This window comes from Amyelois transitella, chromosome 6, assembly GCF_032362555.1.
Source record: "Amyelois transitella isolate CPQ chromosome 6, ilAmyTran1.1, whole genome shotgun sequence".
Classification (NCBI taxonomy): Eukaryota; Metazoa; Arthropoda; class Insecta; order Lepidoptera; family Pyralidae; genus Amyelois; species Amyelois transitella.
This window is the reverse complement of record NC_083509.1, coordinates 5448969-5464834: the sequence shown is the minus strand read 5'-3', so window position 1 is coordinate 5464834 and position 15866 is coordinate 5448969. Positions and strand designations below refer to the sequence as shown.

Here is a 15866-nt window from a genome sequence, read left to right as displayed (position 1 = left end):
TGCATCATTACTCTCAGTCCCATTATCCCTTGTAACAAAACATAGTATTGAAACTATTGGTTCTGTCTACCCCGTAATAGGTGTATGTAGATGTATGTAAAAGGCCAAGGTTTGAGAAGTCATTAAAAACGCCGTTTTTAATTTCGTCAGTATCTTTTTAGCGTTCACGCTAAAAAGATACTGACAATTACATTTAACGATATTTCAAGAAGGATGTGTGGATAAAAATAAATAAGCTTTTATTGAATATCACAATTTAATGGACAATAATTCAAAATATCCTATTGGCTATTATAGATCTGTATTAAGTAAATAATGATAATGTGGAGTTCAAAAAACCCGATAGTTATCTAAATAGTTACATTTAGTTGGTAGCAAGAAGATTGAAAAAGTTACGTGCTAAGAGAGTTGAAATTTATTTATTTATTTTGGACAAGGAGTTGAAATAGTTATAATTATTTTAGGTAGGTGAAACTATTTTAGTGAAGTAAGGAAATGCCATAGCAATACGTGTAGGTACGCATAGTGAACGAATTACCTTTTGATTTTTTTTGTCTACAATATATGTTCAGATGTCTCCATTCGTTGAATTATATCTAGTATATATTAATTCAATTATAATAAAATCTAAGTTTTAACCATAGAATTCATAATAATATAAGACAATAGAAGTGACATTCTTCTTCCTCTTGACTTTAGTCCCGGTTGCATCCTCACCTCTCTGGAGTCCTCTCCAGACAGGTGTATCCTTTTGACGATAGAAGTGATCAATACTGGTAAATTTGAAGTCACAAGTCAAACTATTAGCACGATCTAAACGTTTTCATATTACAATTGCGTTTAAAATTGCGTCAAATTGTTGGAAGTCGTCGACATATCATTCCTATAGTTCCAAATACCATCCTATACATTTCTATTGACTTATATTTTTCCGATATCTATGATTTCAATAGATAATCCGATGAATGAATGTTAAGCCACTTGTTGTGAAACGCCTTGTCAAACTCTATGAATGATACATCAACTATAAGTATAAAATCGTCATTACATAACGTCGAAATTTATAATTTTAACTCGTTTCGTGTGCAAACATTGGAATGCATAATTTAATATGAGTATGAGAGATATGTATGGCAAACCGTAGTTATATACATACGACTAGAATCACGCGCCTATTTGGAGTCAATTCATATCTATATAAGTATTTATGTATTCTATAGAAGATTGACTTACACTACATTACTTAGTCAAAAGATATTTTAGTTGAATAAATCTTGCGCATTCATAAACACGGAACTCTTGCATTAAGTTAAGATGTAGCAGATACTTATTCATATTAGGTACAATAAGTCAAATGCATATCAAGTTTAATAATTACATTAAGTCATGGCCACTACAAAAATATCAATATATGTATGTATGTAAATCCAATAAATTTGAAACTCGTCTATAATTGTTCCCTTTTGATAATTATTATTTATCAATACTAAATAGTTTTGACAAAATAATAGCATTTGGTATAGTGTAATTGGCCAATCAATACAGTACATTTTATCAATTCACTAAGCGTTCTTTATAGTTGGCACCAATTTATAAACTTATTTCCAATATTTATTTAACTACATATAATAGTAAATTTATAGGATCGTTTGGTAGCATTACTTTTATTTTATAAAAATAAGTATATATAAGTAAAAGACGCCTATCTTTTTAAGACATAGCGAAACTACAATTTTTTTGTAAAATCACTTTTACACATTCTACCAAGAAATACTCTACTTTTTCGATTACACATTAATTAGGCTTATTTTTAAATCATCGAAAACATATTTTAACACGTAACTGACAGAAAGAAATGCACACGTAGAAATATAAATATTAGAATATCTACAAATTTTTATAGCATAGAAAATATTAAGATCCGTTGAATAGCAGGCAGTGGCGTGTTCATATATCGCTCTCCAGCAGGCCGGGCCGCCGCGGCGTGTCCTCGCAATCAATTAACTCAATGTCGTCCATCTCTTTGGAGACACTCGGGACGCACTCTCCCATCAAATGAGCCTGTCCATTTTTATCAATTTTCTTGTCCCCATCGTCCAATCGCAGGATTTCTATTTGGACACCGGTTTCATCTTTATCGACCGCCGTCCTGCTGGGGCGGCGGTCTAGTTCATGTCAAGTAGCTTGTATATCGGCTAATTCATTGTCTTCGTCGGTCAAACTTTTCTCGGCCAATCTAAAGCTCTCCAGAAACTCGTTCAGGTCCACTAAACCATCTTTGTTGATGTCCATTAGTCGACAAATATCAACCAACTGCTCTTGTGTCATTGGGTTTGGCATATATTTACCAAGTAATTGACAAGCCTCGGAAAATTCCTCCAGAGTTATGAAACCTGGAAATTATAATCCCATCAATATGTAATTTGTGCGCACACCCCATTAAAGTCTTATAATGTCACAAAATACAACACCATTACCTGAATTATCCTTATCAAGAATTTTGAAGATTGCTTCCAAACTTCGCTTATTTTTATATAACGTTTCTACCACTGTTGTAGTATCAGCCTTCCTACCGTTTTTCTGAAATATAAGATATTATTATTATTAGTCATATTAAACACTTGTTCCGATGCTTCTACTCACTTGTAAGTGATACTTGTTTGTTCTCAATAACAAATCTGAAATTGTCATGTGTATGTTAATTAAATTATTTTTTCCATTTTATTTTTGTTAAAGTTAACTTTAATTCTTTCAAGTGGAAGCTGAACACTTGAAAGGTGTATAAATATTTCTTACATTAGTGGAGAGGTCAAAAGTATCCATGTATCGGACCCGCCTGGTGTCGGGGTCTGTTCGCACCAGCTTATCCTTCAGCATCCTCCATGGAAGGCCCAGGTGCGTTGTCTCCTCCATAGCTGTACACCAGTCGCTGATCGATATATACCCTAATTGAAAATAAAAAAAAACAATATTAATTTGAAAAAGAAAACAACACCTTTTGAGGAAACCTAGTAATTGAGTGTATAACCATGATTCAGATAGTTCCTCTGCAAAGGATATCGGTGGGAAGTCACATCGAGGAAAGACCTAAATCACGAAATCCAGGGTCAAAGCCGCACAAAGCTATCTCTAGAGAGATGAGGATGCAAATTTATTGTAGGAGTTTAGAAGAAATGATACGTTAAGTATTGAGAATCCAATTAATTTAAAAAAATAATTCTAACTTCACGTATTTACTCAGACACGTAATACGAAGCTTAGAAATTGGACGGCCTCTGTGGCTCAGCGGTAGTACGCTTGTCTGTGACACCGGAGGTCCCGGGTTCGAATCCCGGTCAAGGCATGATGAGAAAAGAACTTTTTCTGATTGTCCTGGGTCTTGGATGTTTATCTATATAAGTATTTATTATAAAATATAGTATCGTTGAGTTAGTATCTCGTAACACAAGTTTCGAACTTACTTCGAGGCTAACTCAATCAGTGTAATTTGTCCCAATAAAAAAAAAAAAAAAAAAAAAAAAAAAAAAAAAAAAAAAAAAAAAAAAAAAATAGGAAAAACAAAAGAAATTTGAAGTTACTTAGGTAATGAAAAGGAAACAATTTTATTCATGTCACAAACAAAATCAAATCGAGACACATAGCTTTGACATTCGAGTTCTAAAATTTATGTAGTAATAACATAAGTAGGTATTATATCAAATAAAAAGCGTTTTCGTCATACTTTATTGCGAAAAATGTTTAACACAAAGCGCTCATAAATTCGTAGCTTATTTGAAGGATAACTTGAACTTTACGACGGCGTTAGATATTATTGAGCCTCTTATACGGAATTTGATATCCTCGAGCATATCAAACAAGCATTTCCCCTTTAAAGACCTTTGGGAACAAACCGCATCCGAAAACATGTTGGATGTTCGTGGTTTGTACTATTTCATGTTTCTAAATATGAACATTGAACTGACATGCTATTGTCCATATCTATATTAGATAGATAGATAAAACTCTTTATTGCACCATAAGAGTAAAACATATTAAACAGCACAAAACATATAGAGATGGTACAAAGGCGGACATGCAATCTCTTCCAGTCAACCTTTGGGTGGAACTATCAATAGTCTGGGCTTTCCTGATATCGACAGGGAGAGCAATCCATAGACGGACAGCTTGTACAGTAAAAGAGTGGAAGTAAATATTGGTGTTGGATGTCGGTAATCTTAGTTAATTTAATTAGTTCGGTAGCTTAATTTCTACCAAACTAAAAAAAAACCTTATTTTTTTAATACGCGATTTTTTTTTTATTTGATGAAAAATTAAGTTTTTTTTTTTCAATGTGTACCAGATGTATACCGGAATTTGCTCAAATGCAATGGACAGATTAGATTCTAATGTATACACTTAGAATTATATGTGACCCAAACATTAACACTGACTGACAAATATCAATTACGTTTCAAAAACATAAAATTGCTAACAAGTTTTACCAGCAGTACGAGACATGTAATTGCTACCAAATTTCACTTGTGTAACGTGACGCTTACCGCTTTGATCCAGATCCATGCTCCGGAAAGTAGCTTCCAAAGATCTTCTGGCCATGATGATTTGGTTGTGTAGTTCTCTCATGGCCGAGGACTCTACCAAGCCCACTCGTTGGCGGAAAGTCAGCCGCCGGGTTCTTGACACCGCCGCTGTGTATTGAACAAATTGACGCTCCAAAGAATTCCCGCAGAGCTTCAAGTAAGCGCCCTTATTTGAGCCGAGTTCGTAATAATTCGATGCCGAGAAGATGGTTATCACCTTAAATAAAACGTTGCTTTATGATAATTAAGTGATAACAAAATAAATAAATGATAAATACTGGAAGACTCAATTCACCAAAATAGAACAAGCTTTACATGGGGCTTCACACGTTAAATCATTTTGGTACAATTAAAATAATCATCATTTGTAACGTATCCTAAAACAAAACTGGAACTACATGTTTACCGTTATCGTCAAATGTTAACACAAAAAATACATTATGTTTACGATTCGTAACGTGTTTTTCACATCACATCCACTATAAAATCTTTAATTAGTTGTAAAAAAAGACTCACATTTCCATTGTGCAGCAACTCATACCCGCCTGGCTTGCATTCATGGCTCCTGACTATAAAACTAAGCTTGGTCCTCTGCAGGAAGGTAGCGGTAACATCAGGCCCGAAGTAGGTGCCCGCGCCTCGGAGAGCGTTCGCCACACAGCCTCCTGTACTTTGAGGGTCCGACCATAGGATGTCAAATACCTACAAACAACAAAGAAAGCCTATATCTAAATGTATAAAAGACGATACTAACTTATTGACATAGCAACCTCAAAGCCCAAAACTCGGCAGGGTTTTAAAACATAACATAATAGTACTATTCTACTTTTTGAATACCTAAATAAAATTGTATGTCTTAAATTGCGAGGCTTAAATAATTACCGAATAAATTGTACAGAAAAAAATTGTACAGAAATTGCACTTTAAATTAAAATAGACGACGAATAATTTTCAGTATATATTTCATGCTGGAAATAAAAACAGACTTTTTAATCATAATCATTTATTCCTTGAATATGGTTACAATATAGGTCTAATTACAGTTTCTGTTAACACATATTCTACCTTTGAAGGCGTCGGAATTATGTACATATATTTTAAATAAGCAGCAATTTTTTAAAAAAAGATTGACCCATCGATATAAGACTACCTCGAAATCTTATCATCTGCCCACTGAACCATTTCAGATTGGAACTCCAGATTATTTTTGTTTCAGTGGTTTAGAAAAGTACAAGTCAATGCGCGTCGTAAGTTATTTCATCGCATTTTAGAAATCGTTATATTCTTAACAAAATATTGGAATCTGAATCTCAATTCAATCATTAAGTAATTCAGCTAAATGAGGCATTCTAGTATTACGACTATTTACTCTCTTGAATAAAGCTGTGAAATGTAAATAGGAAAAAAAAACAGAAAATTTATTCGAAGTTATTTTCTAGTTAGATTAAGATTTACAGAGAGAGAGAATCGTCTCTATATATTTCACGCAACAAATCAAACAGCGAAGTTAATCCATCTTACGAGTAACATGCCACAATGTGCCCACATCTGGCGTTTTCTCAGTCAAAGGGCAAAGTTAACTAATACCGTAAATAAACAACACCCATTTCTATCGGCCTGCCAAATATCTGATTGCAAGTGTAAATAATGGTGGTGCTATACTTAGTACATTTATTAGAATAACAAGTAAGGGTATAGAATAAAACTTTTTGCTATGGGGCATACGAGCACCTATGCAATGCTTTCAATTTCAAAATAAACTTACGTTCATAAAGTAAAAAATCAATAAAAAGTTTATGAAAATCAACATTAAATATATCATATCCAACACAACAAAAAAAAACATTTCAGAAGCCTATTCAAAGAATATTAAGAATTCATTTTTACTATTTGACCTTTTTACAAAGTTCCGCGTGAATAAAGGAAAAGTAGGAAAAGAATGCCAATTGTGACGGCGGTGGTTAGTACAGTCAACGACAAAAATTAACAACATACTAGAACCACAGACTATTACTGTAAAGTCTCTCCATCATAATTTATTCCTGATGGCATGCTTAGCTTGTTTTCTTAATACTGCAAGAAATAGTCTTACTATTTCAAGATTTAGCAAATTATTACAGTAAGTCTTTTACTACCCGCCGTAGTGAAAAAAAGATGTAAGTAAAAAGTAAAGAAAAAAAAACAACACTGAAAGTATTCACTTTTAGTACAATTAAATAAAAACACATCAATCGAACATTATTATACCTCATTCGCTGTGACGCACAATATTAGCTTCTTGCATTAACGATACTATCATAAAACGGCATTAATAAACCTCTAATGTCATTATAGCACACGGAGTAGACGCTGGAGCACATAAAAGCCTAATAAAATAGGAGTAAAGATTTTATTTTCGAACTGAGACAGCTCTATCAGTGCAGACAAATATAATTCGTTTGAGAACAATAAGATTCTTCATTTCCAATTTAAACTTACTAAGATTAAGTTTAAGTTTATGCAAACTACGAAAGTTTTAGAAAAATCTTACCAGACTTAATTTCAGTTCGTGTCGGGGTTCGGTGCTCGACGATTCATCACTTGATGACGTCACAGATTACGTGCCCTTAGTTGCGATTGTTATCGGAGCCCTAGGAGTACCATCGCTTTCATTGGTAGTCACGTTTCAAATTGTGGAGTTGCTACTTCATCGTTTTACAAAGGATATTTATTTATGAATGATTCGATGGAAATTTGCAAGCGTAAAACCCCTATAGCACCCTTAAAGGACAAACGAAATATGTATTTCTTTTACACGTCAAATAGCTCCGTAAATGTTTTTGGGCTTAACTGAATTATGGTAAGCTTCGAAGGGATCTTACAGATCCCGGTTTATTTTTTACTCCTTGAGATGAAAGTAAAAGAAATATTACAGGCATTTATTGATTAAGCAAACTCTTGTTTTAAATATATACTGTGCGTGCGTTTTATCAGCGTCAATTACTCTCCAGTACAAGGTTTTCAAATCATGTTATTTTTTCACTATTTCTAACAACAGATTTGTAACAATGAGTTCATAAAACTGAGAGAGCTAGAGATTTTCCAGATTTTGAAGACATTGCTCCCACAGTTATTTTACGTTGAAATGCGTTTAAAGTCTATCATTTCAGCAAAATATGAAAAGTTGAAATGAATCAGACAAAATGTCGAAAGCAAACGACAAATTGTAAGAGGAACCACCCCTAGGGGAATTGGAGTTCATAAAGCTATCGCAAGAGGCGGGCGAGATGATCGTGTGACGCGCTGCGGGGGTCCAACCCGACGAAATTGTATTACGCCAAGGATCGTGGTCGCTCAAATTGCCTCTAGAATAAATAAAAAAGAATAAAACCGCACGAAACAATGTCAATAAGCATTGAAAGAAAATTAATCAAAACGTATCAACGTTAACCAATAGAAACATCTCTTTTGTTTTGTTCAGATTCTGTGACGACTTGCGTAGACAAAGATTTAAGCTTAAATTGAATTCAAAAATATTTATTAAAGCAATTACATGAAAATTACTAACAGAATAATAAGTTTAAGATCAAAAATAAAAAGAGGGTCAATGGCAAATTTTTGTCACTACTACTCTTTCGCAAATTAACCCATCGAATAACTTTTTGAAAGAAAGAAAAAAAACGTTTTTTTTGGTACATTAACAAAATATAAATTAGAGTTAATGATTTTTATTATTACATACTTTTGTCCACCTATTTAAAAGCTATCTCTCAATCAAATTGTACCTGTGAAAGACTATGCTTTTAAAGAGCTGTTTTTTATTTTACACAATAATTAGACAAGGTACCACCCGACGTAAGTAAACATTCGTTAGCACAAATTATTACGAAACAAATATACAGTGTTCCCTTCCCTAGTGGGAGATATACATGAACATAAACATTAATTCAAGTTGAATCGAAGCACAATCCTTACACTTTATTATTATAAGTACTTTCAACTCCTACACAGCGCTTTGGGAATAAGTTCCCTTGCTTGATATTTACGTGATGTGATTTATTCATAGCGTAAAATACTGTAACAAAGTTATTTTTCTTTCGTTTATTTTTGAGTTATACATCAATCCCTAGCGAAAAACTCAGTTTGTCTCTCGGGATCCGTAATGTTATGAACATAAGCCCCCGTTACGTGCGTTTTTATACATACGTTTTTATCATCCATTTCGATTTTCTACTTCTGTCACTAGTATGTTCAAAACTTGGGCGTGATCCATATGTTAGGTCTTCACAGAGTGTTGCTCTGATCGAGCAATTTACGTAACTGCCACACCAAATTGAATTTTAGAGTAGAAGCGAGCAAACTAGTACTCCATTTATCTACCAAATTCCATTTAATTCACAAACCGGTGAGGCACAAATTACATGAGAATAATTTCATTAAACTTTGACAGAATATAGCAAAGCAGGTAATGACCCAGAATAAATCGTTTGCTGACTAACAGGTTGGAAGATATTGCAGGCACTGATAAAATAACGAGCTTCAGATAGCAATCAACCAAAGGTAATAGAAATTTAATGGATTTCACATAAAATATTATTACCTAACAGAAATCTATAAAAAAAACTTTCAAATACTAAAAGTACCTACTAAAAGTTTCATTTGATAAATCATTTTGATTTTTTTTTATTTATATCATATTATTTATTTTAAATGTCTCAATATGATATAAAATATTTCCATGTAGCTTCGGAAAGAGCAGAAGTGGACCACACATCTCTTTCTGTTTACATGAATTGTATGTATTTTTTTTAATTTACCTTAGTAGTAGAGGAGCCCAAGAGGGGATTACAGGATTAACAATAGCGTGGTACTGGGATCCTTGCACATATAGTCACTCCAAAATTCCATTATCAAATGGATTATACTATGACATTTTTTCTTTTCTTTTTATCATTTATGCTTCACAACCCAATAGGTCACAATGACTCTCAAGTAAATCCCGATTTTGCATCGTGGGCTCTCCTTTTACTATAATAATCGAAATATTATTGCCTGAAATCTTTTAAAAAGATGAAGGATGAATATTCATAATATTTACAAAAATGTGCGTAGCCGGTGTGATTGCTATGCGTAATAATTTAAAGACAATTAATTCCTTTGTTTTCAACTCTCAGTAAATTCATGAATCATACTGTAGTTCATTGTTCGACTGCATAAATGAAATACATCGATTGATTGATGCTCGATTCCAACAATATCCGATAAAAGTTTCAAACGCAGACGAAAACCCAATAAAATCGATCGACAACGCCCCAAACTGTGTTCTGAATGATTGATTATGAGTGACTAGCACAGACATAGATCTAACTAGACACCATCATATGTATGTAAAACAAAGGGGTTAAAATAAGGGATGTTTACCCCTTTTTCACCCCTCATTGCACCAACATTTGAAAGATTTTACTGATGCAACTCAATACAGAATTCTAACTTATTTTGATACTTAATCATAAAACTCTTCACTCTCTACCGCCACTGTAGTCGAATTGCCGAGCGATTTGGTGAGCGATGTAAGTACATTCACTCGCGGGGTCCAACAAGATCTATCTCAATGGAGACAAAACTAACCTGTTTCCACTCGACTTTGTCTATCACTTCGGCGCCGGAAGCGGAGTTTTCCGTGACAGGTGGTCGGAGCAGCGACACGTACTGAAATTATTATTTTATTTTAATGCTGTTATTTTATAACTATATTTAAAAGACTTTGTAATAATTTCTATACTAAGGTGCCGTGTGGTTTCCGACACTAATACAAAAAATAATAGCACCACACTAAGTCTTTCCCACGAACGTCGTAAAGAGCGACTAAGCAACCTGTCACTATTTGAATCCCAATTCTACTCGTATCATTAAGCCTAACAGCTGAACGTGGCCATCAGTCTTTTCAAGACTGTTGAGTCTATCTACCCCGCAAAAGATATAGACGTAATTTTATGTATGTATGTTTTAAAACATTGATATTCCAATGTTTGTTTAATAAATATACAGTTTTTACAAGATCGTTATTATGTCTTACACTGTATAATAACAAAAAGAATAATTGCTATTAAGCCTTATTGTATGCATAGTAAATCACTAGTTAGATTTGTTAACTGAATTGAGCTTACTAGTAGAAGTGCTTTATTTATAGCAATGCTGTAACGTTTTTCAGACGTCGTAAACAACACAAACAAACGACACAGCTCATATTTAGTAGCTTGTGTACACAGAGAGGGTAAACGGTAGACAAACAGACGCCATATGCCACTTCAAAACAGACACACCAACGTACTTATATGAGTTAACGTACTACATAAACTTACAACATAAATTATTCATTGTATACTCAAATACAAGGATTTGTTTAATAAAATCAAATATGTGTAGCTTTCAAACGTAAACGGCAAAAGCACAAGAGTTTATGTATACTGTTGACTAGCCAAACATATTCAAACTTAATTTTATTCATACAAATGTTTGTTTTATAATTTCAACACTACTTTAATATGGAGTGCAATGTTGGTAAAGAAAATGTGGCCAATAAACAAACCAGGGAATTTGTTCTACAAACAAATGTCAAAATGAAATCTATGCAAAGGACGCGGGTAAAATGGGGATCCCAAAACTAAATCACCACTAGATCCCACAACCGCAGAAAGCCACTAACTAGATGAGTCGGTAACACGCGGACCCAAATTAGATGGGTAAACCCTGAGGCCGCCAATATAGGCGGAAAATTAAAGAAACCTATATTCAAAAATAGATGGCAAGCCTTTACCCAGAAGTAGATATTATAACCAATGCATGCTGGTGATCTACATTTTGTCCTTCACAAAATCATAAGACCCAAAATATCCGGATCAGGATGGGTCTAATTTTTTAACTGTGTCTTTTCAAATACACCTATGACAAGACTATCTAAAACATAAACATCTAATTAATTGAATTTTATCTGTTAGTGCTATTCTAGTAGTATAAATAAAGGCTTACCTTATCTCGCTCAAGGCTGCGTATCATGTCCAGGTCTGTGGTGTCCGAAATGCCACCGTGTACGACAAATACCCGATTATTGATGATTGTTCCCAGGGGAAGCCACCGGTACACGCATTCGATGAGCTTCAGCAGACGTTCTGCGTTATGCTGACAACGAAAATATTAATAAGAACTAGTTGTACTAGCTTAGGAGCTAAATGCATTTTATTAAAAACATAATACTCAGTCCTCAAGACGTACATACTCGTAGTTACATGTTTTATAAGTCATCTATATCTGACTTCTATGTTCTATTAAATTTTACACACTATGACCAAAACTATGAACACAATACTAGTTTCAACATGTCCTAAATGAAATTCTCTTGTATGTGCATTACTGGACGGACACACATACGTTTGCGATTCATTAAATCCAATGCATGAGAAATGTTCCTGTCTGTGTATTTTGTGGAGCGAATCAAAACGATCAAGTAATTAAATTTCTGTCTGACCAAATTTGTAACGCAATCAAAAAGGGAGGAAAGTTCATTCATTGATTCATATTAACTAATTAAATTGTCTCTAAGCTTCCGCATTTCGGATCGACAAATCCCAACAAGGGTATTCTAAAAATAAATGGTATTTAAGATGAACAAACAAGAATAACTGAAATTCTCGGCAAGTTTTAGATCCATTAATTATCCAATTAGTCACATTCCGTTTAAAAAAGATTTTCTTCTGATACATTGTCGAACATTATTTTGATAACATCGGTTTATTTTCCCAATATTTCAAAAAAGATAAAAAATTTCAGCCCCCATGTATGTTCTGCATTCATTTGACTTGATTTAAATGGTAATCAAAATAGAGTTGTATGAAGCTAATAATAGTCGAGCCAGAACTGAAATATCCCACCGTTCTGCCTGTCCCTCGCCATACCATAATTAACATTATACAGCTTTTGATACTACTTGAACATTGTATGAGAAAATCTCTGGTTTTATTTAAGATTATTTGGCGTCAGTATCACGCTAATTTATTCAAAGAAAAATATTCGAATTATGCAACAACTGATGAAAGAATTCAAAGAAAACAAAATTTACGTTAATGAATGTTTCTTAATAAATTATTATCCAAACCCCAAGGATCCTGGTGAATATTCAAGTAGGTCGAAAAATCTCAGGTAAGATTTGCCAGTGATTTACGATGTATTTTAAAATGATGAATAAATTTTTAATGAAAACGGAAAGAACGAGGAAATGTAGGTAATTTTTTTCTAGCTCTACAATACGGACGATATAGAATGAACTCATATTCAACGTGTTGACTATTTAGAATACATAATTTGAAGAAAAAAATAATCCAATGGACTATAACTACAGAAAAATGGACTAGTACAGCAAGATTCTTGTGCACTAAAAGCTATTTAATTTTGTTTTTATAAAGAACTATGTTAAAGTTGTTCTCTTTGATAAAATACATAATTCCAAAGACAAAAAAAAACAATACTTACTCTATACTTTTGATGCACTTCTCTTATGAAACCATACCTAGAAATAATGAAAAAATATCAATAAAGTCCTTTAGGTACTTTCGTATAAAACGTGTCTATGAATTCAATATTCCCCAGTAAAGAAAGTTCTATGCCCAACGCCTACAGGAGCATGTGAAATGCATTTTTACACATACATCATTGTTCAGTGCCAGCATTAAATAAATTTTCAATGGTAATAAACTTAGACTAAGTTATTTTCAAAGTTTTAATGAATTAGAAATAAAAATTTAGGTGGCAGGATGTTTTTTAATGAATGATTAACATCAATGAAGCCAAGGGCACTGTTAGATCAACTATTACAATACCATAAGGGCGCCAAAATTATGGTTTGAGAAAAGCACTTGTAGGATCTCCGCATTGCAGTAAGGCGAGATCCGCAAATCTGTCTCGTAATATACCCGTATATTACATTTTCAGGCTCATAATTTTCAACCCTCCGAAGGATTATATTTATGAGACTATTTAACGGTCACGTAGGTACTCTACATATTTTGTCACTACCTGCAGTCAAATTTATTAGAATTTTTATGACACGTTACGCTTAATTTTTGTATACCGCAGCAAAAAAGGCTGATTGGTTAAGAATTTATCGGGAGCCACTTGGCGACGAATTATAATTTTTATGCAATGTTATGTTATACATGAATATAATTTTTGAGATACAGTGCACTGTTTCTAAGTGAACAAATTATCGTTAACAGTGAAGAACAAGTAAAAACTTTTTTTTAACTTCGATTTTTTAGACAAAGTTGAAAAATATCAAATGGTGATTTTTCTACAAATTTTATGACACTTAGATTCTTATATATCGTTTTAACATCTCATCTTTATTTATTATTTACAAAGGACGGGCACACGTGTTCTGACGAATAATTTTGCTCAAGTAAGTTTGTTTGAGCCTTAATTTACTTATTTATTTTACTATGTATTTATCATAAAATCTAAAGTTCTAATAAAATAGACAATTTCTATGATGTTGCCTTTATTAAATTTTACCATATTTATATTGATTTATTACTTTATCTAGATAAGTAATCTTTTAACTAGGTGATATAAATGTAATAATGGTTTTCTGTCCCACTGTTTGTAAACGTATCTACACTACAATATTAAGAATGTCACACCCTTTACGTACGACCTCAGTCGTGTACCTTGTACGATAGAGGTCGTCAGTATTATAAGTATTCTAAGAAGAAATCTTCTTGATGTGTCTTGGACCCTTTGTATATAACGTATATACCTTACCTAGAGTTCATAATGAGGTCTTCATGGTTTCCTCTGTTCAAGTAAACCCCACCAGGGAAAGCTAACATACAAGCCAGCAGCAGCAGAAACACTTCCAAGCTCTTCTTTCCTCTATCCACGAAGTCTCCATTGAATATGTATGGGTTCTCGGGCGATGGCAGTCCATTCTGCATAACAATACGAAAAAATATGCTAAAATCCACTTCGGAATGCAAGGCAGAAAATTAATAATTCGAAGTTTCATACTTTAAATTTTTAATCCAAAGTAAAAATGACAAGTAGAATAGGTTATTTAAAAAATTGATGTTTTCAAAATTACAGTCTTTTTTGCTGTATATTTAGAATACTATGGTTGACCCTTTCATTTAATAATTACTAGGCAGCATTCTGCTGTCAACAAAAGAATTTGATATTCAAATGTTTCAACAAAAACGAGCGTCCAACTATTCCGAAGCAAAAGATAAAAATAAATTCCGCAGTTGAGTCAGTCAGCGATCGTTTTGTGACGTTGTTGTTCCTTTATATATTCCCATAGATTATATGGACTGTAAATATGTCAATTTACTGGATTCCATGCAATCCCAACTTATAAATGCGAAAGTAATTTTGTTTGTTGTTGAACAAATTTTCTTGAAAATTAAGAATCGTTCCGCCCGTTAAAAAGGATAAATCAACCTAATGTCCATTTTCACGGATATTTAGGGAAATTCTCTCTTAGCACCTCTAGACTACATTGGGAATCTGCATGCCAAATTTCAAATTTCTAGATCCAGTGGTTTGAGTTATACGTTGATATGTCAGTCAAGACGGCCTCTGTGGCGCAGCGGTAGTACGCTTGTCTGTGTCACCGGAGGTCCCGGGTTCGAATCCCGGTCAGGGCATGATGAGTAAAGAACTTTCTCTGATTGGCCTGGGTCTTGGATGTTTATCTATATAAGTATTTATCATAAAATATAGTATCGTTGAGTTAGTATCTCGTAACACAAGTCTCGAACTTACTTCGAGGCTAACTCAATCTGTGTAATTTGTCCTGTATATATTTAAAAAAAAAAAATTTAAAAAAAAAATCAGTCATTCAATGTGCATACATAAAGTCACGTCTACATCCCTTGAAGGATAGACAGAGCAAAAAGTATTGAAAAGACTGAAAGGCCACGTTCAGCTGTATGACTTTATGATCGATACTGAGATGGATAGATGGATGGATTCAAATTGTGACAGGTTGCTTGCCCATCGCCTATAAGATGAATTCCAAATTATTCAGTTTGTATTTTGATATATTTATATCAAAATAAAATTATTTTTAAAGTTCTATAACAATACCAGATATATAAAGCTAAAAAGAAAAAAATATATAGGATCGCATCCAACTTGATATAATAAGAGTACTACAACAAAATCATACATCTTGAAATGATCGTTACGGTCACACAGGGGACGATAAGAAAATAACGATCTAAAAGCCGTGTATTCCAAGATCTTTGAAAGTGTCCAAGT

General features: G+C 33.3%; 1 protein-coding gene across 1 annotated transcript in view; it reads right to left on the bottom strand.

Annotated features, from left to right (window-relative positions):
* Positions 1 to 294: 294 nt before the first annotated feature.
* The window catches only part of LOC106131335 (serine/threonine-protein phosphatase rdgC), a 62859-nt gene continuing 47287 nt past the window's right edge, over positions 295 to 15866 (bottom strand). The window contains exons 7-15 of the mRNA XM_013330415.2: positions 14370 to 14536; positions 13083 to 13119; positions 11586 to 11735; positions 10185 to 10265; positions 5094 to 5279; positions 4539 to 4794; positions 2797 to 2945; positions 2478 to 2580; positions 295 to 2393 (exon numbers count right to left, since the gene is read on the bottom strand). Coding sequence (XP_013185869.2) covers positions 2176 to 2393; positions 2478 to 2580; positions 2797 to 2945; positions 4539 to 4794; positions 5094 to 5279; positions 10185 to 10265; positions 11586 to 11735; positions 13083 to 13119; positions 14370 to 14536 — 1347 coding nt within the window. The 3' untranslated portion in view covers positions 295 to 2175. The remainder of the gene's footprint in view (positions 2394 to 2477; positions 2581 to 2796; positions 2946 to 4538; positions 4795 to 5093; positions 5280 to 10184; positions 10266 to 11585; positions 11736 to 13082; positions 13120 to 14369; positions 14537 to 15866) is intronic.